General features: G+C 43.5%; 1 protein-coding gene across 1 annotated transcript in view; it reads right to left on the bottom strand.

Annotated features, from left to right (window-relative positions):
- The window catches only part of cntn3a.2 (contactin 3a, tandem duplicate 2), a 100,318-nt gene that overhangs the window by 36,557 nt on the left and 39,515 nt on the right, over positions 1-24,246 (bottom strand). Inside the window, exons 6-12 of the mRNA XM_077214098.1 lie at positions 16,620-16,823; positions 15,355-15,457; positions 14,697-14,881; positions 11,302-11,438; positions 10,947-11,076; positions 7,615-7,765; positions 1,734-1,861 (exon numbers count right to left, since the gene is read on the bottom strand). Coding sequence (XP_077070213.1) covers positions 1,734-1,861; positions 7,615-7,765; positions 10,947-11,076; positions 11,302-11,438; positions 14,697-14,881; positions 15,355-15,457; positions 16,620-16,823 — 1,038 coding nt within the window. The remainder of the gene's footprint in view (positions 1-1,733; positions 1,862-7,614; positions 7,766-10,946; positions 11,077-11,301; positions 11,439-14,696; positions 14,882-15,354; positions 15,458-16,619; positions 16,824-24,246) is intronic.

Below are 24,246 nucleotides of genomic sequence, written 5' to 3'. Positions count from 1 at the left end.
AGGGTAGTTCACCCAAAAAATTTCAATTTATTCCTCATTTACCCTCATGTTGTCCCAAACTCGTATGATTTTCTTTATTCTGTCAATGTTTTTGTTTATACAATGCAAGTCAATGCATTAGGATAGGGTTATCCTAACCCTAACACTTTCAAGCTCCAAAAAGGACACACAGTTAGTGTAAAAGTAATTCATAAAACTGTAGTGGTTTAAAGTGTTGCTATTACTTTCCTTTAGGGTCCAATTCTCACTAAAGGTAATGCATTGACGTTACTTTCCCGCTGGAAAACACCCCCTCAGCTCGACTGAGTGGCAAAAGAGCTGCTGCATGACTGACTTTAATAGGCGAAACTGCGAAAATGCAAGTAAAACAAGTGATTATTGGTTAAACTGAGGTTGGACTCAATATAGTGTTCCTTACAACTTACCAAAGATCCAGTGATCCATAGATATTGACATCCATGCAGCCAGGAATACTGTTTCCTGACATTTATATGTGCCTGATTTCAACGCCGGGGAAAACATAAAGCTAATTTGCCTGTGAACGCTTTATATAAGTACAATATATATATATAATTCTGGGTGATGACTTGTTTTAATTATTTATATCGTCGTATCATCCAGTCTTAAAACTTGTATAGTTTTTTTTGTCCAATTATGCAGAATATACGATGGTTAATATTTAATTGATGAGGAGCAGTCTGTAAAAATATACCTCAGATTTCTTGTCAAATGTAGTTGTACAGTAAATCGCAAAGCTCTTTCCCGTTTTAGATGTGTTTTGTGTGTTTTTCGCAGCATTCACGCTGAAAACAAATGCTGCTGCTCAGTCTTTTTGCCACTCAGTGGTTGTAACCGCAGTCAGTCCAGGCGATGGTGACGTCACGCGCATACCCTCTATAACCTGTCGCAACTGATAGAGATCACATGACATTCAAGTCAAGTCACCTATATTTATATAGTCCTTTATACAATACAGGTTGTTTCAAAGCAACTTTACAGTGATAACGGCTGAAGTCAGTTCAGTGTTGATTCAGTTCCATTGTAAAGATCATCAATTATTAAATTAGTTCATTTCATCTATAAAGCAGTTCTGCAAAAAATTATGTCATCGTCGAGCTCAGTTCAGTCCTCATACAACAGTATCAGTACAGTCAGATCAATAATATCGCTGTCATTGTCAATAATATTGACAGTGACAACGTGGCGGATGTAGTACGTCTCAATTGCATTCTATGCACATTTATACTATATAGAATATACGTTTTTAACGTTTGTGAATCAAGTGTCAAAACAAATGTAGTACCTACTATACAGTATGTGTATAAATTCAGATGACTAGTTGTATGATGTACTTTTACGCTACATTTATTTCCTTTTTTGGAACTTCAAACTGTTGGACCCGATTGACTTCAGTGTATGGACAAAAAGACATACCTCAAATATCTTCTTTTGTACTCCACAGAAGAAAGAAACATTTGCAACAACAAGAGGGTGAGTATATGATGACAGAATTTTCATTCCTGGGGGAACTATGCCTTTAAGAAACTGTCATGATTTTGATTAATTGTCCAGCCGTACCAAGAACACAGTTGCCTGAAGTCCCCAGAGTTTACAGACAAATCACCACTTCCCACATAACATTCCCACAGTTGAATGACACTCTAAAATGACTTGTATCTGCAGGAAAAGCAAGGCTAAAGCCAAAACCGTAATACGGTTACAGTAATCCTTACCTGTGACCAGCAGTCTTCCCGTAGTGCTGGCCGCACCAAACTGGTTTCTAGCCAAGCATGCATAGTTTCCCCCGTCCATCTTGGTCACATTTGTAATTCTAAGTGTTCCATCAGGGAGAAAAGTTATCCTAAAGGAGAGAACCACAATCCTCTCAAATCAAATTGAAACTTGGTTATCTCATAATGGAGCTACATTCCCGAGTAAAAATGTGTTTTATCTTTCGGGAACAGTAGAAATGTGTTAAAAAGAACATAATGTGTTTCTTTTGAATGGCACATACATCTTTGTGCATCGGACACTCTCCATGTCTCTGTGCATACAGCTGCCCGAGAGCCGATGAAGCTGAAGAATGTGCGTTCACACGAATGTAAAGCCGACAAGCTATAACAGCAGCCTGTCGCTCAATCTACCACCCCATTATTTGAATCAGATTACCTTCCGACCCTTCATGACTATTTCTACAGTTTGAACATACTCTTAATCTTAAAAAAAATACAAACCTTATTTTCCTCATGTGCATGTTAAGTGCCTATCATTATTGCTATTTACCTGCAACTGCCATCTGTGACACTTTAACCCTTTAAAATACCTGCATATAACAACTGTAGTTCTCTTACGAGAGGTTCTCTCGTATTGCGTAAGTTTAGCTTACGCTACGGGAAAGATTAATCTTCTCGAGATACTGAAGCCAAAAAATTATCCTTAATTTTGTATTCCTTGTCAACGCAGTGCAGCAGCTAGCAGACCTAGAGCAGGCCATCTAGCGTGCTCATTGGCTGCCCTGCGGGCAACTGCTGCAGCCTACCAGTGAGCCCGGCGTGACGTCACGCCCAATGTAGGGCGCCCACGCCTTCATAGCGTCACAGCCCGCCAGAATGGGTGTGGCTTAGCGTATAACACTAGGGGCTGTAGGCTGACTTCCCTGATTTTCGTCTCTTCAGCGAGCTCTTTGCATCGCTGGATCTGAGAGAAGCCACCGCCGCCGTCGAACAGCGGACAGCCAGCTTAGGAGAGCGCTGAGGAAGCCGGCCGTCTTCGCCACATTCAGCCATCCGTGCGAGCTACGCTATCCGGCGACGTATCCTTTACCTTGCTAAAACCTATTCTAAAAGAGCAGCGAGTGTCTTTTTTAAGACGCCTCGCACTTCCGGCTGTGAAGCGCTTCCGCTGTCAACCCTGCGGGCTCGACTCGAAGCCTTCAACACCCCCCGCCTCTCCTCACCGACGCGCAGCTGCCGCTCACGAGCCTCACTGCCGTCGCATCTGAGAATGAGACCGAGGGACACGTACGAGCACGCGGCTAGCTCTCTTTACGTTACAAGAGAGCTACCCCGCCCACGCGTCCCCGTTCGCGCGTCATGCAGAGCCCTCTCGAGCTCTCTGCATGACCCGGACGGGCTTGCGCGCCGCCGTCGAAATGTCTCGCCATGTCAGTCCCCTTAGATAAGGCTACTGCAGTGGTGTATTTGGCAGCCAACGAGCCAGTAATGCAACCCGCTCGCCTGCACACATCCGCCGTTCTCGCGGCGACCCAGAGAAATCTCAAGTGAGTATAATGTCAGATTAAGAATGTAAGTTGCGTGCCCGCTCACGAGCGCTCACGCTTACTAACAGACACATCGCCTCCGAAAAGACGTGCGTGTTTAAGTTTATTCCCTGTCAGTCCCCTTCAAACAGGCTACTGCAGTGGTTCAATTAGCAGCCAACGAGCCGGTTTGTGCTCCAGCTGGGCCTACTGCGCGTGCGCCCGCTCCAACGCTGGTTGAATGCTTGCGTGTCCCGCCGGGTGTCTGGCGGCCAGAAAATCAGAGTGACTCAGGCCTGCATAGCAGCTCTGCAGCCCTGGTTAGTGGCCGACTGGTACCAGCAGGGAGTAATGATGGGAACCATCTCTTATCGTAAAGTCATCTCGACAGACGCGTCCAACTCGGGTTGGGGCGCACTGTTCGAGGGCAGACCGGCCTTTGGCCAGTGGTCAGACCAGGAGAAGGGTTTTCACATAAACTGTCTGGAAATGATAGCGGTCGAGAACGCGCTGAAGTGCTTCCTCCCGTTCATACAGGACCAGCATGTTCTTGTCCGCTCGGACAACATGTCTGTGGTATCCTATGTAAACCGTCAGGGCGGTGTCAGATCCAGAAATCTCTGCAATCTGACGGAACGCCTTCTTATTTGGTCTCAGATGCACCTGCGCTCGCTGAGGGCGGCGCATGTGCCTGGCCATTTGAACGATGGCCCAGACAAACTGTCCAGGGACAATGTTCCCCAGGGGAATGGTCCCTGCACCCCAAACGGTCCAGAAACTGTGGCGCCTATTCGGCAGAGCGGAAGTCGACCTATTTGCGTCAAAAGACAACGCTCAATGCCCGACGGTCTGTTCGAAGGACGAGGACGCGCTGGCCCAGGTTTGGCCCAGCCTCCCGCTATATGCTTTCCCTCCGGTCTCTCTGTTGCCACAGGTGATCAAGAGAATCAGGAAAACGCGCCACTCGGTGCTCCTCATAGCCCCGCGTTGGGAGAATCAGATTTGGTTCCCTGAACTAGCAGGGCTGTCACATACAGCTCCGTGGCCGAATCCGGTGAGGGCAGATCTCCTCTCTCAGGCTCGCTGCACGATCTGGCATCCCAATCCAGAGCGCTGGTCTCTGCATGCATGGTTGATCAACGGGTACTCGTTGCCCTGCCAGAAGGAGTGATGAACACGATCACGCAGTCTAGAGCCCCTTCTACGAGAAGGCTCTACGCGTCTAAATGGTCGGTTTTCTCTGGATGGTGCACCGACAGAGGTCTGGACCCGCGGACATGGGGGGTGGCGCATCTGCTCACCTTCCTACTAGAGCTGTTGGATAAGGGAAGGTCCCCATCCACGCTCAATGTATACGTGGCGGCCGTGGCAGCGTTCGCAGAATCGACGCACGGCCAGTCATTGGGAAGACACGAGTTGGCCATCCGCTTCCTTAGAGGAGCTAGAAGGATGTATCCGCCGCGCCCCCCGTCGGTTCCCATGTGGATCTTTCATTGGTCCGCGAGGCCCTGAAAGCTTTTCCATTTGAACCACTAGACACTGTGGGGTTGAAAATCTATCACTGAAAACCGTCTTTCTGACTGCACTGTCGTCAGTAAAACGTGTAGGGGACCTGCATGTGCCGTCTGTCAGCGCGTCGGGTCTTGAGTTCGGACCGAATGACTCTAAAGTCATCCTCAGACCTAGACATGGCTATGTCCCTAAAGTGATGGGCACACCATTCAGAGCGCAAGTTATTTCGTTGTCAGCTCTCCCAGCATCTGACAGCGAAGGTGATGTGAATCTCCTCTGCCCTGTCAGAGCGCTGAGGTTTTACTTTACGCGCTCTGCCTCCTTCAGGCGTTCGGAACAGCTTTTTGTTTCGTTTGGTGGGCGCACCAAGGGTCTCGCCTTCTCGAAACAGAGCCTAGCCTGTCCAGATGGATAGTAGACGCTATAGCGGCCGCTTACGCGTCAAAAGGTCTGCAATGCCCTCTGGGAATCAGGGCTCATTCCACGAGAGGCGTGGCCTCTTCGTGGGCATGGTCCAGTGGAATTTCTATCCATGACATATGTGTAGCGGCGGGCTGGAGCTCCCCGTCTACCTTTGTCAGGTTTTATAACCTAGAAGTTCCTGCCTTGCAGGCTAAACTGTTGTCAGTCTGAAGGAGAGGTGTATTCTGCCCAGATCTCCTGCTCAGATCACTCTCACATGACTCAGCTCTCCTGGTTGAGCTGCACTAAGTAGGGTATGTGCCATGTGCCTATACAGACCGGTCCGCTGCTCTGTATTCCCTATATGTGCTTATGTACAAGTGATGGCCCGCGTGGCTGGCCACCTTATTTTTTCCACTTATGGGGTTCCCCTGAAAGCTCGGGGTCTCATGTGGATGCTTGGCGCGCACGGCGTTGACAAAGTGTTCCCGTAGCGTAAGCTAAACTTACGCAATACGAGAGAACCTCTCGTAAGAGAACGATACTCGGTTACTAACGTAACCTCGGTTCTCTCTAGAGAGGGAACGAGTATTGCGTAACCGGCCGTGCTCGCGCCACGAGCGACTTCGCTTCAGTCGACGAAAACCAGGGAAGTCAGCCTACAGCCCCTAGTGTTATACGCTAAGCCACGCCCATTCTGGCGGGCTGTGACGCTATGAAGGCGCGGAAGGGCGTGACGTCACGCCGGGCTCACTGGTAGGCTGCAGCAGTTGCCAATGAGCACGCTAGATGGCCTGCTCTAGGTCTGCTAGCTGCTGCACTGCGTTGACAAGGAATACAAAATTAAGGATAATTTTTTGGCTTCAGTATCTCGAGAAGATGAATCTTTCCCGTAGCGTAAGCTAAACTTACGCAATACTCGTTCCCTCTCTAGAGAGAACCGAGGTTACGTTAGTAACCGAGTATCGTTTACATCTAGACATTAATATTTACATTTAAATATTTTCAATCATTTCAAGGTATATTTTTAGGGGGATGTGCAGTATATCTAGAGCTTTGCCTCTTATGCTCATCAAGGCTGCATTTATTTGATTAAATATACAGTTAAAGCAGTAATATTGTGAAATATTACTACAATTTAAAATAATTGTTTTCAATTTTAATCATTTTAAAATGTTAAAGCTGAATTTTCAGCATCATTCCTCCAGTCTTCAGTGTCACATGATCCTTCAGAAATCATTCTAATATGATTATTTGCTGCTCAAGAAACATTTCTGATTATTATCAATGTTGAAAGCAGTTGTGCGACTTAATATTTTTGTGGAAACTGTGATACAGTTTTTTTCTTTGATGAAAAGAATGTCCAAAAGAACAGCATTTATTTGAAATATAAATCTAATGTAACAAGGTAAAAGTCTTTCCTGTCACTTTTGAGGAATTTATTGCATCCTCGCCCAAGGAAAATATTAACTTCTTTAAAAAAAAAGTACAGACTCCAAAATTATAAATGATAGTGAATAATATTCCTGAGAGCTAAAGGAATTAGCAATGTACACTGCCCAAAAAAAGACTAATAAGTAATGCTAATATATACTAATGCAATTATATTATTTTGATGAAATATTACTATGATAAGTGCGAATATGTTTCTCTAGTTTTCCAGCATTTTTCTAATGTTACAATCATCCCTGTAATAGTAACTTATTGTGTGTGTGTGTGTATATATATATATAATGCTCAAAGCTTTATCAATGTAAAAATGTAATGGTACTATTACTGATGGCACTTGTATAGCAGAGTGTGATATATGAAAAAAACAAACATGTAAAATATCTTACAATTGCCCCTGGTCTCCCCTACATATCAACAGCGATTCGCAATGCATCATCTGGAGTACCAGAGAGCGAATGCTGGTATCCCAGTACTGGAATGTTAATGTCCTAATGCACAATTCCCTGGCAATGCGCTTACAGTTAAATTGGACTGCGGATGTCTCACCAAACGCTCGCAAAACAAACAACTGTGGCTTAATGCAAATCTATTGTTTTCCCACAACAGTTCTCCACCCTTGACAGGATTCGCCCCATACTATTTAATCCAACTTCATTATAAAAAGAGCCAAGCTTGCGATCTGCTGTGCTTCCTCAAGTGGCCTCCTACCGGGAATCATTTCACCCTTGACAGACTCAACCCAAAATGACGAGCGACCTCCTGCCGGCCAGGCCTAATGGCCTGCTTCATAATTCATGAGTGTTATGGTCAGTGAGCCACCACAATTGGCAATGCAGCTTCCTTTTGATAACTGTTAAGTTGCAGCCTGTGCACAGATAGTGTGAACATAGCAGGGCTCCTGGGGTGAAGCCTTGTATGAATAGATGGTTAGGAGGAAGAGATACGAGGAATTAAGGACAAGAAAAAGGAGAGAAAGATTGTATCTGTACCTCTCAGTGCTCTGCAGCGGTTCATTGCCTTTCCTCCACAGTCTGGCTGCTGTGGGAAAGGCCTGCGGTCTGCACTCCATGGTGACTGTGCTGCCCGTCTTGGCTTTAAGCAGAGCTCTGAGGGGGCTTCTGGAAAAGTCTGGGGGCGAGGCTATGGAAAAACACAGGGCAAAGAGAGTCAAACTGCCGCCTCAGGCATGGAGGCCCTGCGCACATAACTGTTAATGGACAGCAAGGCCAAAAAGCAGTGTTGTGTGTGTGTGTGTGTGTGTGTGTGTGTGTGTGTGTGTGCTCTGCTGATCTATGACCACCTTAGCATTTCCTCTTAAAGAAACAGTTCATTGGAAATTCTGGAGGGAATTCGCTTGCATGCTCTCTGTGTTGTTTTAGCGATTCAGTAGGAATTATGCAAATCAGGTAAGAAAATTAGGGATGAATGCAATTTGCACAGTGCAGTTTCCCATCATGCTGTGTGGTTCTGAGCGCTAGGTTTTGCAAGATGCAGTCGACAATCCTTTATTAGGATAGTCCAAAAAAAGGTTAAATCTTGATTTTGGGATACAATATTTCCCATTATTTGACCTTTTCTTAGGATAAATCATGCACTTTATTTCGCATTAATGTGATTTATGAAATGAGATCCAATTATTGTGCTTTTCACTGAGCAAAGTTGGTGTATTTGATGAATTACTGCTGCCATTATCAACAGAATATATATAATCTGGGCTTTAAATTGATCAAAAGTGAAACATTGTTACAAAAGATTTCTATTTCAAATAAATGCTGTCCTTTTGCACTTTTTTTCAACAAATATATAAAACAGATATTTTAAACTGTAATAATATTTTGCAATATTACCATTTTTACTGTATAAATGCAGCCTTGGTGAAGACTTCCTTCAAAAACATTAAAAACAAATGTACTGACCCCCAAATTTAAAATGTAATAAATAATAATAATAATAATAATAATAATAATAATAACAATATGTCCTTGTATGAAAAATAACTTGCCAAAAGCTTTTCTTTGTCTTAGGGTGTATTCACACCAGGATAGTCCGCTAGGTAACTTGCTTTGGTCCGGCTCAAATAAAATGGAATTTATTTTAGCTTGGTCTGGTTCGCTGTCACACTGCCCTTTTTGCAAGTGAACCAAAATTTGCAAACAAAACCACACGTGTGCTAAGGTCATCCATTCATTGGACAGAAATTTGAACCATACCAGAGTTGGTTTGGTTTGTACTATCCCTTTCAAAATGGATTGATTTGGTATAAAATCCTCCTAAACCCATTTAAACAAGGGATGACATCAAGCCATGATGATATAAGTTATCCAGCTTTTAAAGTAGCCCTTATATGCAAGTCATTTTCCGAAAGCGGTGACGTAACACTAAGAGACTTGCACTAATTGGGTCTAATGCATCTCCTCTGCCGAGAAGCAGCGTTTATCCAATGCTGTGAATGGGAAAGCCGCTCATGCACTGTCACAGCGAACACGCTGTGTCCTAAAGCATTGTTAAATAGCATCTCTATTACCTAATTAGCCAATGGAGGGTTGCTGGCACCTCCACAAATATCATTAGAGAAGGGCAGTGAAGGAATTGGCTGCAGTCAGAAAGCAGAGGTGTCCTTAATGACCTCTACCCACTTTACACCATCTCTCTCTCTCTCTCTCTCTCTCTCTCTCTCTCTCTCTCTGTTTCTGTATATGAGCTGATGACAAAGATCTTTCTCTGGTCTTTGTCACTGTCTACTTGAATGTTTTTCCACTAGTGAACCCCTCAGTCGTGGCTTTGTCATGTTGTCAACAGAGCGGCCACAGTTTCCTCATCTCCCACCAGCCAATCAATAGTGGATTAACATTACTAAAAAGTCACAGTGCCACGCCACTCCACTCTAAATGCTGCTAAATCAATGCTCTTATGGGAAACGTTGAAAAGAGGGCAGCTCCTCGGTGTGTGTGAGTCCATTTCAAGAGTTTATTTTGCCTTTAAAGACTTCAGAGCAGCTCCTTTTTCTTATATTTATAATGAACCATATTGCAGTTTGAACTTTATTTTTTTTCCTGTTTTTTATGTTGCAAACTACACTAGTCACTTCTTTGTCGTGCCAATTGAACCAGGGACTCAGAGCTACATAAAAAAGTACTGTCTGAAAGTCTGCTCACAATAAAAAACAAAAACAAAACTCAAGTATATTGTAGAAACATTTCTTTTGTTAAAATCTCTTAAAGGGCCATGAAACCTCAAAAACACATTTTTTGAACTGATATGTACAGGCTGCACATAACTGAAAACACTAAAGGCACTCATGAATTTGATCAATATGTGGAAATTGGTTATTTTTGTGCTTTTCGTTCTTCCTGGTTGAAAAGTCGACACATCTGAGGTAGAAGTGTGCATCCGGAGTGTGTGATTGGCTGCCAGGGGCTGGAGAAGCACGATTCTACACCATCTGGTTCTCTGCATTTATTCATGAAAAGGAACTCTTAACTCAATCACTGCGCTGTATTACGCATGAGATCGCATTACAGTGGAGAATTCAAACGTCATTTTCAGTGCTGTTCCTTCAACTCTGCATGTTCAGCGTTGTGTTCGGACACATACGTGTATGTTTCCTCAGCACAGTAACACAAAAGTCTGTTTCATTTTCCCCACAATTTGGAGTTTGACAACCAAAACATTGAAAATGTGGGAAGGGAAGTGAATAACAGTCATGATAAAATAAAATACAATTTTAATATTGTTAATATTTTTCCAACTTTTGAATATTTTAATATTTCACCAACTGCTTTTGTCTAGATATTAAAATGACACAATCTTTATAGCAGTACATCTGCCACATCTTAATATATTCTATCTACTCTATTCTTAAATGGGTAACCAACATGTAAATAACATTTTGAAATGTCATAATAGTTTTTATAATACTTTTTAGAGGCTGATATCATTTGTTGCAAGGTAAAAGAAAGTTGCTTCAAAAGTCTTTAATTTAATTTTTTTGCAAATGAGAAATGTATGCCATAAACATTGTCTTGAAACAATATTATGAAAACAAAAATCACAATTTATTTAAGGGAAATTAATAGCAGTCATGATAAAAAATAAATAAAAACCAACTTATATAAGAAATTATTTTATATATATAAATTATTTGATTTTAGTTGTGGTTTCTAGAAACGATTTTAAACATTATACAGCAAACGTTCCTCAACTGCAACCAAAAAGCAATGTTTTGAAATGTAAAAATGTATTGTGTTTGCTGGGATGGGGCAGCAAAGTGAACAAAGGCGCAAGATAATTGGAAATGAGGAAGTACAGGAGGCTCTCTCACCTAACACCACCAGCTCAGCACCAAAATAAATGATTCCGTGTTTGTTCTCAGCGACGCACTGATACATGCCAACGTCTGAGAGGTTTACAGAACTGATTGTCAGGGCTCCGTTGTCTATCTGTATCCTGTCCTGTGACACAGAAGAGCAGCAATGAAAAGCATTTAAAAAATAGCTGTGCATTCAACTCAAACAACAGAGACTGAAGTAGTTTAGTCATTATATGATCAATAAAACTGTGGTATATACATTTAACAGAGCTCTCCTGGTGAGGTTTGAACTGAGGATCATTGCACTGTCAACCCAGATCTTTTTACGACTACAACACTATTGCTCCTTGCGCTGCTTGAGTTTTACCTCGGCTGCCAGCAGTTCTCCATTCTTCAGCCAGCTGTATGAAGGCTTGGGCTTGCCATTGGCCTTACACTCCCAAAACAATCTCTCATCAATTGACAAAGCGTTGTCTCGCATCGTCTGAACCCACTGAGGTTTTGCTAATAAAGAAAAGAAAAAAAGGGTACATTTTATTGCATATTATTACATTTTTTATACTACTGTATATAAACAATTTTTTTATTAAAGGCTTTTCTGCTCATTAAGGCAGCAATTATCTGACTAAAAATAGAGTAAAAACAGTAATATTGTGAAATATTTTAGTCTGAATTTTCAGCATCATTACTCCAGTCTTCAGTGTCACATGATCCTTCAGAAATCATTCTAATATGCTGATTTGATGCACAATAATCATTTTTTATTATTATCAATGTTAAAAACAGTTGTGCTGCTTATTTTTTTTGCGGAAACTGATAGATTTTCTTTCAAGATTCTGTGACAAATAAAAAAGTTCAAAAGACCAGCATTTACTTGAAATAGAATCTTTTGTAACATTATAAATGTCTTTACTGTCTCTTTCATCAATTTTGTGAATTCTTGCGGAATAAAGTAAAAAGAAAAAAACCTTAATGACACCAAACTTTTAAACTGTAATGTATGAACTCAACAGTCTTAACTGATAGGTTAATATTATTAAAATTCAAATTCAAAAATTCAACAATAATTCTAGTTGACGTCTGAAGAAAACATTATACTAGTAATAATAAAAAAAAAACATTCTGATTTGTCTATCTTTAAAATAAATCTGCAAAGCTTAATAAAAACAATTGTTAAGGCAAGCACTGTTTAAATTGCTCAAGTTTTCTTATTTATATATAGAGAGACAATAATATCATAGAGACTTAGGGTTGTGCGGTTTTGATCCAGCAACTACCTAAATATACAATGATTTCAGAGTTTAGCCTTAATGAGGCATGGACACTCTTTTATCTGATGAACTGAAAGCACAAAATGTCAATAATTACTTGATCTATCGGTCTTCCTGTCAATGGAAAAGGTGACAGGTTTCCATTCATGCCGCCAGTTCTTTCTGAATTCACGATTGAACCATCACACGGCTCTATATTGTGACACTCTCCTCATGTTCTGCGTAGATTCACAGCAATCACACAAGGCCCATGTAAGCATACCTATAGATTAATCATCAATCACTATTCCTGCTAACAACGCTTGCAGGTTTTGTGGCAACTAAGCACTTAATTGATCGATCGAAGTCACACAGTGATTGACTCATCAAGAAAACTGATCAGCTCTGGTTTTCAAGAATTAATTAAACCAAAGCATTTGAAACGCACGAGTTAACCCTGCAACTGTTACCAATTCCTTTTTTCCGAGCTTTGGCCTTTTTCAAAGAGTCTGCGTTATACAAGGACGCTTGCACTCTGAAAGCACATGGAAGAAAAGCTTTCATGTTTTGTATCGTTCGTGGAGGCCAGGTCTTTTCAGAAGGATGTCGGAGTTGCAGCTGCCCCTCTAACCTTCTCAATAAGTCATATATAAACCTTGAACTCGCATTTACGATAACAACATTTCATCTGGGAGCTGAACTAAGAAATGGTGTGTACACAGATGTGAGTGGAAATAACACCTTTGAAATCCCATCTGTCCAGTGCAATAAACCTATGCTGGTTTGGTCTAGAGTTTTGTTTGTATTGTATTTCACTAATGGGTTTTTCCTTCTTTGAATATATATCCATTTTATTTGAATCAATAACCCACCACATGTGAAAGGTTTCCAAGATATCGAATAGCTGTTCTGCTATCAATTATCACAGGAATTATTTGCTGTTTTCATCTTGCTATTCAATAGGCAGCCACTGCACACTGTAATTCTGCGTGTATCTGGTGATCTCCACATCATTAGGACGAGGCCTGTTCTTCTTGTTGTGTCAATGGAAAATGGCAGGCCCAATGGAGGTAATAATTCTTTTGTTTCTAGTGCCTAATAATCCTTTGAGTCATATCTCGTCTCCAAAAATGGGTCCGTGAATGCTCCAGTTCCAGATATACCTACAATTTGTCCATATTGAACCGATATCTCTTTGAAACAGAGTTTGGTGTTAGATTTGGAACTGAGGCTTGATCTTATAAAACTAAGGTAAAATAATGAATAAATTGGAGAGTAAAATGGCTTGATAATTAGAGCTTACCTAATTGCAGTGTCTGAATTGATAATAACGAGTACAGTTATTAACTAAAATATAATGATAATGAATAATAACACACCAGAGGTGAGATAATGAGTTCTTCATGCATGTTTGTTATCCATCCATCCATCCATCCATCCATCTGATTTGGCTCTATTAAACTGTAACTATTGCCATTTGACACTTTTCTGGATAAACAAAAGTGTCTCAAATCATAGCATTTAGCACTGCTGAGTCTTGGCAAGATGCAACATTACTCTGCCAAATCCATTACGTGAGCTCAGTTTATTTTGATCTTTACTATGCGGTTATGGAAAATATAAGAAAGTGCAGACAGGGCAGAAAGTAATCAGAAAGAAATTCAATGCAATTGTGAAGTGACTGAACTGGCAGGGTTCCTCATAGTAAACGCCGGCAAGAATTTGAATGGTTATGACAACAATAATAAACATTAAGTGTTTTAAATTATTAGTAAGAATTAATTTCAACGACAGAAGAAACAATATGGCAGAGACAACAGCTTCTGTAACTCCTACTAATATCCAGCCAATGTGTAACAGTACTAGGAAATAATTAATTGGATTAGTACAATGGATAAAAGAACCAAACCATGTGTAGTTCAACAGCACCATAGACACACTATAATGTATATTTATTCCAATATATTTTCAGTCTGTATTTACAATATATTCTTAGCAACTCATTGCCATTCTTTCAGTCATTTTTACAGTAGTATTTGCACAACCATAATGATACCATTTACGTCATTATACCACAATGGAGTGGTATTGTTGTGTCATGGCAGAAAATAACCTAGCTTGCTTCGAATTATTTGTAAAATTCTGAACACATTATTTTAATTGCAAGAAATTGTGGTTACACTTTATGTTAAGGTGACGTAGTTACATTGTACTAACTCATATAAATACTGAGTAATATGAATTAACTACATCCCAGACAGCACCATAGTGTCGGCCTAGATCCGGGCCACATCTGGTACATCTGGTGGATTCAACGCGTACCAGATGTGGGCCGGATCTGGGCAGACACTATGGTGCTGTCTGGCATGTACTTACTAAAGAGTTACGGTTAGGGTTTGGATTTGAGTTAGTTACTTGTAATTATGCATCACTTGTAATTTTTATAGCAAAAAATGATCATACCGCATGCACTAAATATACAAAAAAAATACTATGAGTGAAATAATCATACCGTGGAAAGACAGTCGTCCTTGCACAGTGTTTTTTCCCATCTTGTTCTCTGCCACACATTCATAGCCTCCGGCGTCCTCTTGCTGGAAACTAGGAATCTCCAGGACTACATTTGAGTTCTTCATCTTCACCTTGCTGGGAAACGGCACTCCATTCGCTCTCCTCCACGTTATCTCTGGAACTGGGCTGAACGTATGAGAAACTATGGTGAGTAATCTTGCAATAGCAAAAGAGAAAAATGAAAAAGCTACATAGAGCAGAAAAAAGAAACAGAGATAGGGAAACAGAACAGATGAAGATAAAGAATGGGTATTTTGTATAATTTTATTATTTTGTAGATTACTGTCGTTCCTACTCATATCTCAGCTCTAACATACTAAATGAGAAACATTTCCTCATAAGACACCATCTCATTTCTTTTTGCAAGGAAAACGTATCTGGCTCATTCACTAATGGGATCAATTGAGACAGAAAAATTGCCTCAAGGCAAAAACTAGACTGTTATACGGTATTTCCCAAACAGACTTTGACAAGCATGTTTAAAAGGTGGTGAGAAGAGGTGGAAAAGGGCCAAGTTGAAAAACACATTAAGCTCAATGACAGAGTACCATTAAAAGTCGGGCATCAGTAACTACAAAAGGGTGCAGAATTCCACTTACTTCCCCAAAGCAAAACACTCCAGTGTCACAACTGATCCCTTTGCAGCCGGAACCATGTCAGAGAAATGAACCTCTATTTTCGGCTCATATTCACCCATTACGCCTATGAGGGAAAAAACAGTGTTATTTTTCCATTCATAATTCATTCACTGATTATGTATAATAATAGAGACTACAGTATAGTTTATGATAAATATGAAACAGTGTTAGTAGGTGAACGGCTTTTTCTCCCGAGAACAAGCGGCTAAAACAAAGGCAACAAATAATTCATACCAATCTGGAGTCTGACACTACGCAGAGAGGTGTGGTGTTTACTGCAGTTTTTACAGTGTCTGTAAATATTTGATATAGCCATTGTTTATGTTTACTTTATGACAAAGTATGTTTAGGACTGTGAAAGCATTTCTTGGAGAGTAAACTGGCTCGTTCATGAAACTATGGTTGCTAAAAATGCTATGTAAAACTAATTTACACTGTCTTGTTATGTTAAAAAAAAAGTGTTTGCATGCTGTCAAGTCGACACCAAAGAAAGTGTTTTCTGTGTTGCTATCAAATCCTAAGCAATACAAATTAGTGTTGTATTCAAAGTCTAAAGATGCATTTCTGTTTTTGTTGATTTAAATGCTATTTTCAAATACACTTTACATGTTAGTTTAGTCTTAGTGAGTTCATATTTTCTGTAATTATAGAATCAGCTGAAGAATCAACAGATTTTGACAGATTTTAGGCAGCTGACAAGGAAAAATTTAACTTTAAGAGCCCTCTACAAATTTGTACCAGGTAAAACATTTACTATGATGTAATAATTAGAGTATGAGTATATGTATATATACTTTTTCTTAAGTTTTAGTCAGGGGATGGGGTGTTCATCAATGCTTTGAAGTCAAGCTAATCTAATCAGTCAAATCTAACATGAAACCAAATGAAATCCCACTGTGGTAAATTATCCCGCTACTCTATTTATATATAAAAAAAAAAAACATTTGTATATTCCACCAGGGGAATGAAACCCATGTCCAAAAAAATAAAGCTTTAATGAAGCTTTAATTTATATAACTTTGCTTAATACATCATACATACATAAAGCATTTAAATGTTACATACGGGGTGGAAGATGGAGTTGGGGTGACCTTTTAAGTGTTCTGACACAGTTCAAACAAACCGGATGCCAACTGCATCAACATTTTAATCAAACCATTTAGAGCTGATGTTATGATTCAGCTTCTGTCTACTTAACTGCCCACTGAAAAAATGTTGATATTTACCATCCGTTCGTAGTACCAGAGGGGTCGGGGAGCTGAGGACTTTGCCTTTAGTGATGCGGTTTACCACCACACACGTGTAGTTACCCACATCCGAAGGCTCCACTTTGGCGATGTAAAGGTTTCCCGTCTCCTGAGAGACAAAGCGACGATTGTCTTGCTGAACAAAGTAAGGGTACTCGTTAAAGACCCATGCAAATGAGAGATCTGGAAAGGAGATGGGACACAGAACATATATAATTCAAAACAAAATGAACTAAGCTTGCCAAATACTCTTGGGAACTTAAATGAGAAATTCTTTGTACTTTTTGGTATTGTCATTGGGGCACCAATCCTACTTATCTCTCCCACTAGCACTTCAGAAATCTTACCCAGGTGACTCCAAAATTATCATAGGGTATGAGACGCCTAAGCTATGTTAAAGCCTATGCTTATATATATATATATATATATATATATATATATATATATATATATATATATATATATATATATATATACACAGTTGTGGTCAGAATTATTGACAACCATGGTAAATATGAAATATCAAAGATGGCTGTAAAAATAAATCGATACTAACGTAACGTACTAACGTAACCTCGGTTCTCTCTAGAGAGGGAACGAGTACTGCGTAATATCTTACGCTATGGGGAAAACCTCTTTTCCACGAGATATTGAAGCCAAAAATTATCCTTAATTTTTAATCAATGTAAAACGCTTTGCAACAGCATGCAGACATAGGCAAGGCAGCTTGCGTGCCTATTGGCTGACCTGTGGCAAAAGCAGCAGCCTATCGACATAGGCCCTGCGAGACATGACCCAATGGGGCACTTCGCGCCAATATACGTCACGTCCCGCTAGAATAGGCGTGGCCTTGGCCTATAAATACAGATCGATAGGCTGATACAGACTGGTTTTCATCGCTGAAGCGAACCAAGCTGTAGTATGCACGGCAAGATACGCAGTACTCGTTCCCTCTCTAGAGAGAACCGAGGTTACGTTAGTAACCGAATACGTTCTCTTACGAGAGCATCTCTCGTACTGCGTAATATCTTACGCTATGGGGAACACAATGCAACACGCCGTGCGTACTGGGATCCGACACTTAGGTCCCAAGGGCAGTAGCCAGGGGCCCATATAGTGCCTAATCACCATAGACTCACAAAGAGTCGGGGAAGAGAGGGTGCAAGCATCATTTCCCATGAAATAGCATCCTACAGGAGCTAGTTATGTTAACAGTGTTCCACACAGACAGGGTGAACTTGTTCAGCCTGAACTGGGTAATAGTACGGATTATTCAGCACCCATGGAGCTGTTCTCTCGATCAGTGTGCATAAGCAATGACTTAGTATTCTGCGCCAGGCGCAGCGGGACAGATAATACTGAATTCTAGACCGACAGCAGCTTAGCCTGTAAGGCGGGAACCTCTAGGTTATAAAACCTTATAAATGTAGACGGTGAGGCCCAGCCTGCCGCCATACAGATATCTTGCAAGGAGATCCCGCTAGACCACGCCCACAACGAGGCCATACCTCTCGTGGAGTGCGCTCTGACACCCAAAGGACACTGCAGGCCCTTAGAAGTGTAAGCCAGCACTATGGCATCAACTATCCATCTGAATAGGCTCTGTTTTGATACGGCCAGTCCCTTGGAGCGTCCGCCAAACAAAACAAAGAGCTGCTCTGTCTGTCTGAAGACCGACGAGCGGGACACATAAGCTCTCAGTGCCCTGACAGGGCAGAGGAGACTCGCATCCTCCTCCTCATCACGAGCCGGGAGGGCGCACAGGGATATAACCTGGGCCCTGAACAGTGTGTTGAGAGATTTGGGCATGTACCCGTGCCTTGGTTTGAGTATGACTTTCGAGTCATTAGGCCCAAACTCCATGCATGACGCGCTTACTGAAAGCGCTTGCAAGTCCCCTACACGCTTCACTGAAGCGAAAGCCATAAGGAATACCGTTTTGAGAGACAGATGTTTCATGTCTGACAAATGGATTGGCTCGAATGGGGCACCTTTCATGGCTTCCAAAACCGTAGAAAGGTCCCAAAGAGGGACCATGGGGGGTCTGGGAGGATTCAGCCTCCGAGCTCCCCTGAGGAATCGCACGACCAGGTCGTTTTTCCCCAGTGACTGGCCAGACGTCGGTTTTGCAAACGCCACTATGGCCGCCACGACACTTTGAGCGTGGATAGGGTCCTGCCCTTATCCAGCAGCTCCTGAAGGAAGGAGAGCACTTCCGTAACCCCGCAGTCTGCGGGTGAAAAGCCCTGAGCTTGACACCAGGCAGAGAATACTGACCACTTCGAGGAATAGAGCCGTCTAGTAGACGGGGCTCTAGCCTGCGATATTGTTTTTAACACTCCCTCTGGGAGGTTAGCGGGTACCCGTTGATGGCCCATGCATGTAGGGACCATAAATCCGGGCAAGGATGCCAAATCGAGCCCTTTGCCTGAGAGAGGAGGTCTCTCCTCACCGGTATCAGCCACGGGGCATTGTTGGTGAGCCGCATCAAGACTGGGAACCAGTTCTGGTTTGTCCAGAGCGGAGCCACGAGAAGCACTGGGCATCCGTTTTCCCTGATCCGTTCTAGCACCTGAGGCAGGAGCAATACGGGGGGAAAAGCATAGAGGGGGCAGCGGGGCCATACGTGGGCCAGCGCAGCCCTGCTCTTGGAGAAAAAGTTCGGACAGTGAGCGTTTTCTTGAGACGCGAACAAGTCCACCTGCGCTCTGCCGAATGTGTCCCACAGCAGTTGGATCGTCTGCGGGTGCAGCGACCACTCCCCTGCTGGGACATTGTCCCCTGGCGATTTATGTATGCCACAACTGACATGTTGTCCGACCGGACTAAGACATGGCGGCCTTTTATCTGGGGACAAAAGCGCCGTAGCGCGTTGTCTACTGCTAGCATTTTTAGACAGTTTATGTGCAGGAGCTTCACCCGTTCTGACCACTGGCCGAAGAACGGTCTGCCCTCGAGCAGCGCTCCCCATCCCGAGGTGGAGGCGTCCGTGGACACCACCGTCACACTTGAGGGAGTCCCCAGACTCACGCCTGACTGATACAAGTTGGCTATTTTCCAAGGTTCCAGAGCCGAGGCGCATTTCATGTTGACCCTGAGGCGAAATAGAGCAGAGGTCCACTGTTCCCTGAAAAGAGATTTTCTGGCTGGGAAACAGCGAACTTTTCGCCCAATTGACTGTGAGACCCAGATTCTCGAGATGCTCGAGCAATGTGGTCCTGTGTTCTATGAGCTCTGAATGTGATCGAGCTAGAATCAGCCAATCGTCCAAGTAGTTCAACACTCGCATGCCCCGAAGTCTCTGGGGTGCGAGAGCCGCGTCCATGCACTTCGTAAATGTACGGGGTGCCAAAGACAGCCCGAACGGTAGGACTGTGTATTGATAAGCCTTACCCTCGAAGGCGAATCTCAAGAATCGCTTGTGACGTGACGCTATTTGGAATTGGAAATAGGCGTCCTTCAGATCTATTGACATAAACCAGTCTCCTTGGCGCACTTGCGCGATGATTTTCCTGGTTGTCAGCATTCTGAACTGGCGCTTCATAAGCACTCTGTTCAGCTGTCGCAGATCTAGAATGGGTCTGAGACCCCCGTCTTTCTTTGGTACCAGAAAATATCTGCTGTATAGCCGACCCTTCGCTCTGAGCCCGAGATAAATGTTCTATGGCCCCTTTTCTCAGCAGTTTCGCTATTTCGGCTCGAAGTAGATGAGATACTTCGTTGTTCACCGAGGTTTCGACTCGCGCCGTGTAACGGCGGGGACGTCGAGCGAACTGTAGCGAATAGCCTCTCTTTATAGTGTTCAACACCCACTCTGATACCCCGGGCAGCTTTGCCCACGCATCTGCATGAATAGCTAGGGGTAGAATGAAATCCGTGCTCTGGCCGCGGCATTGCAGCGGTTGCAGAGCTCTGGTGTGCTGAGACATAAACACTGTGTTTACAACGTGCGAGGCGGGAGGCGCGCCGATCACGGCGGGCAGCCTGGTCGCGCTCCAATTCTCTATGACCGGTTGTGGAGAGAAAGCGAGCGGGACAAACCCTGTGGGGATGAGCGTGTCTGTGAGGGAATGTGGCCGCGGGACAGCGGGCACATTCACTGCACTTATAACACCGTCGGCTTGTGCTGACTGAATGTGTGTCGGTTTCGTTTTTACAGAAACCGAGGGACACGCATTGTGTAGTGTTTGTGGGCACTGTGTTGTGGGCACATTCACTACATTGTTTGCACAATCGACCTGAGTCGATTTTATTTGTGCTAGCCCTGCGCTGTGGCGGGCTGTGTCTGCGTGTGGGAATGGGCACTGGGACGTGGGCATTCTTACAACACTCATAACACCATCGGCCGTGGCCGGAACACCAGAAAATACACTCTTTATTGGATTTATCTGGGTAGCCGTAAAAACGGCTTTTGTGTGCAGGCAAGCGGGCAAATGAACCGGCTTGTTGACTGCTAAATACACTGGAACAGTCACATTGCATGGAACTGGACGAGCGAAATGTTTTGGTGAAAACCCGGCCGCAGCGGGATTTGAACACCGTCGCTTTCCTACAGAGGCTAGGAAGGCTTTGAGACCTCGGGCTTGATTTCGATCCTCGGCAGGGGCCCGCGCTGAGGGGGGTGGCGTCCGGTAGAGCGAGAGCGCGGTCTCTGTTCTCGGGCAGGCGGCTGTTTAGAGCGACCTGTTGCGGAACTAGAGCGCTTCGGGAGGAAGTGCAAAATAGCCTGCGATGTCTTTTGAACCTCTTGGAATCTGTCCGCGAAATCTTTGACGGCAGATCTGAAAAGGCCAGTTGATGAAATGGGCGCATCGAGAAATACAGCGCGCTCCGCTTCAGTCATTTCAGACAGCGTCAATCACAGATGTCTCTCAGCCACGGTGAGAGAGGCATGTTCCGCCCAATGGCCTGTGCAGCTGATTTCGTAGCGCGTAGAGCCAGGTCTGTAGCGCTCCGTAAATCCGCAACGTTGATCGATTCAGCGCCTTCCTCGTCCATTTTTTGGAGAAGGTCGGCCTGGAAGATCTGCAGGATGGCCATTGTGTGTAGTGCTGACGCGGCTTGCCCGGCGGCGGTGTATGCGTCACCGTGCATGGATGACGTCACTCGGCAGGCTTTAGATGGTAGCGTTATCTGAGCTCGCCGTCCAGCAGAGGGCGGGCAGAGATGGGAAGCTACCGCTGCTTCCACTGGGGGAAGAGAAAGGTATCCTCTGTCCTTCGCACCGTCCACAGTGGAGAATGCAGCAGAGGTTGAGGTACGCACCCTGGCCGAGAGGGGGGCATTCCAGGACCTCGCAACTTCTTCGTGAAGTTCAGGAAGAAAAGGGGCGGGTCTGGATTGTGACGGCGCGTGGTCCTTTTTGAGGAAGCAGCTCTGACTCGATGCCGGCCCGTTTCCCAGCAGGCTCGCGGATAGCAGGGGGGAGGTCCACAGAGCTCGCCCAATCCTCACTATCTGATGCCAGGATAGAGCAGACCTCGGCTGTTTCGTCAACCTCGATGGCGGAAGCGGCGGCCGCTGTCCGTCGGTGAGGGACTCGGGCGATGCCGGCGAAGCTGGCGGGCGAACCGGCGAGCTTCGCCGGCATCGCCCGAATCGGCGAGCTTTGGCGGGCAGCAGAAGGCTCGGGGCCGCGCTGTGCACGGCGCTTTTTAAGGCGGAGCGCTGCAGCGGGTTGAAGTGCAGGCTCTTAGAAAGATGCCAGGCGAGTCTTCAGAGTCACCATAGGCAGTAGCTCACAGTGATGGCATCCGCCGTCGACGAGAGCGAGAGCCGCATGATCCTTACCCAGGCAGGAAACGCAGATGACATGGCGATCCACTTCACTGAGTGTGGCTCGACATGAGCCGCAGGACCTATGCATCTTGAGAAAGACGCAGCTCTTTCAGGAGGGAGAGAAACAGTGAAAAAAGTGTGTGTCGCAGCGGCGAACACACACACACACACACACACTTGAATGGAAAGGATATGACGCCGGAAAGCGTAGCAGGTACGGCGGCTAAAGGCGGCGTCCCGCTGTATGCTTTTCCTCAGATGGCTTGTCACTCCGGATCCAGCGATGCAGATGCTTCGCTGAAGAGATGAAAATCAGTTTGTATCAGCCTATCGATCTGTATTTATAGGCCAAGGCCACGCCTATTTTGGCGGGACGTGACGTATATTGGCGTGAAGTGCCCCATTGGGTGTCATGTCTCGCAGGGCCTCTGTCGATAGGCTGCTGCTTTTGCCACAGGTCAGCCAATAGCACGCATGCTGCCTTGCCTATGTCTGCATGCTGTCGCAAAGCGTTTTACATTGATTAAAAATTAAGGATAATTTTTGGCTTCAATATCTCGTGGAAAAGAGGTTTTCCCCATAGCGTAATAAATTACGCAGTACGAGAGATACTCTCGTAAGAGAACTCTAACCTTTCATTGAAGTCAAAGAATTGAAAGTGGGGGGAAAATCACATAATGAAATAAATGGTTTTCTCCAAAACACGTTGGCCACAATTATTGGCACCCCTAGACTTTTTTACGAGTAAAATATCTCTGAAGTATATTTTCATGAATATTTACATTTTTTATCATACCAGGGTGACTAGGAACATGAAATTGTCTAGCTAAGACTTTCACAGGAGTATGAATATGAGGAAACTCAAAGGCCAAATTCCCTTAATCATCCATCACAATGAGTAAAACCAAAGAATATAGTTCTGATGTGCAGCAAAAGATTGTTGAGCTTCACAAAATAGAAAGTGGCTGTAAGAAAATAGCTGAAGAATTGAAAATCCCCATTTTGACCATCAGGGCAAAAATTAAGAAGTTCCAATCAACTAAAGATGATTTGAATCTGCCAGGAAGAGGACATGTGTCTATATTGTCTTAATGCACGGTGAGAAGGAGAGTTTGAGCGGCCAAAGACTCTACAAGGATCATAGATGGAGAATTGTTGAGCCTTGGGGTCAAAAAGCCTTAAAAGAAAATCAAATGACCCCTACATCCCCACATGTTGTTTGGAAGGGTTTCAAGACAAATCCTCCTTGCTCACCCAAAAAAAAACTCCAGCAAATACAGTTGTCAGACACTACTGGAACTTCAAAAAGGACTCGGTTCTGTGGTCAGATGAAACAAAAAAAGAGCTTTTTGGCAGCAAACCCACCATATGTGTTTGGTGCTAACAGGGATACAAAGTACCCCATGCCCACGGTTAAATATACTGCTGGATCTTATATGTTGTGGGGCTATTTTTTTGCTGGAGGTCCTGGACATCTTGTTCAGATACATGGTATTATGGATTCTAGCAAATACCAACAGATAAAAAAATCAAAACAAAAGTTTGGTGTTCTGCAAACTTATCAGGCATAGGAGAAAACTCTTGGCAAAAGGAGGTTGCAAAAAGGCAATAATTAATAAAAGCGTGCCAATAATTATCGCCAACGTGTTTTGGAGAAAAACATTTATTTCATGATGTGATTTTCCCCCACTTTCAATTCATTTACTTTAATAAAAGGTTGGAGTTTTGCAAAAAATGTTAATGAAAGATCAAAAGGATAAACAATGCAATTTTATTTTTACAGCCATCTTTGATCATATTTACCAGGGGAACCAATAATTCTGACCAC

The sequence above is a fragment of the Siphateles boraxobius genome, unplaced genomic scaffold (assembly GCF_051911475.1).
Source record: "Siphateles boraxobius isolate OS27281-9 unplaced genomic scaffold, OSU_SipBor_1 68, whole genome shotgun sequence".
Lineage (NCBI taxonomy): Eukaryota > Metazoa > Chordata > Actinopteri > Cypriniformes > Leuciscidae > Siphateles > Siphateles boraxobius.
Note: the sequence above shows the minus strand (reverse complement) of the source record. Positions and strands in the feature narration are given on the sequence as shown.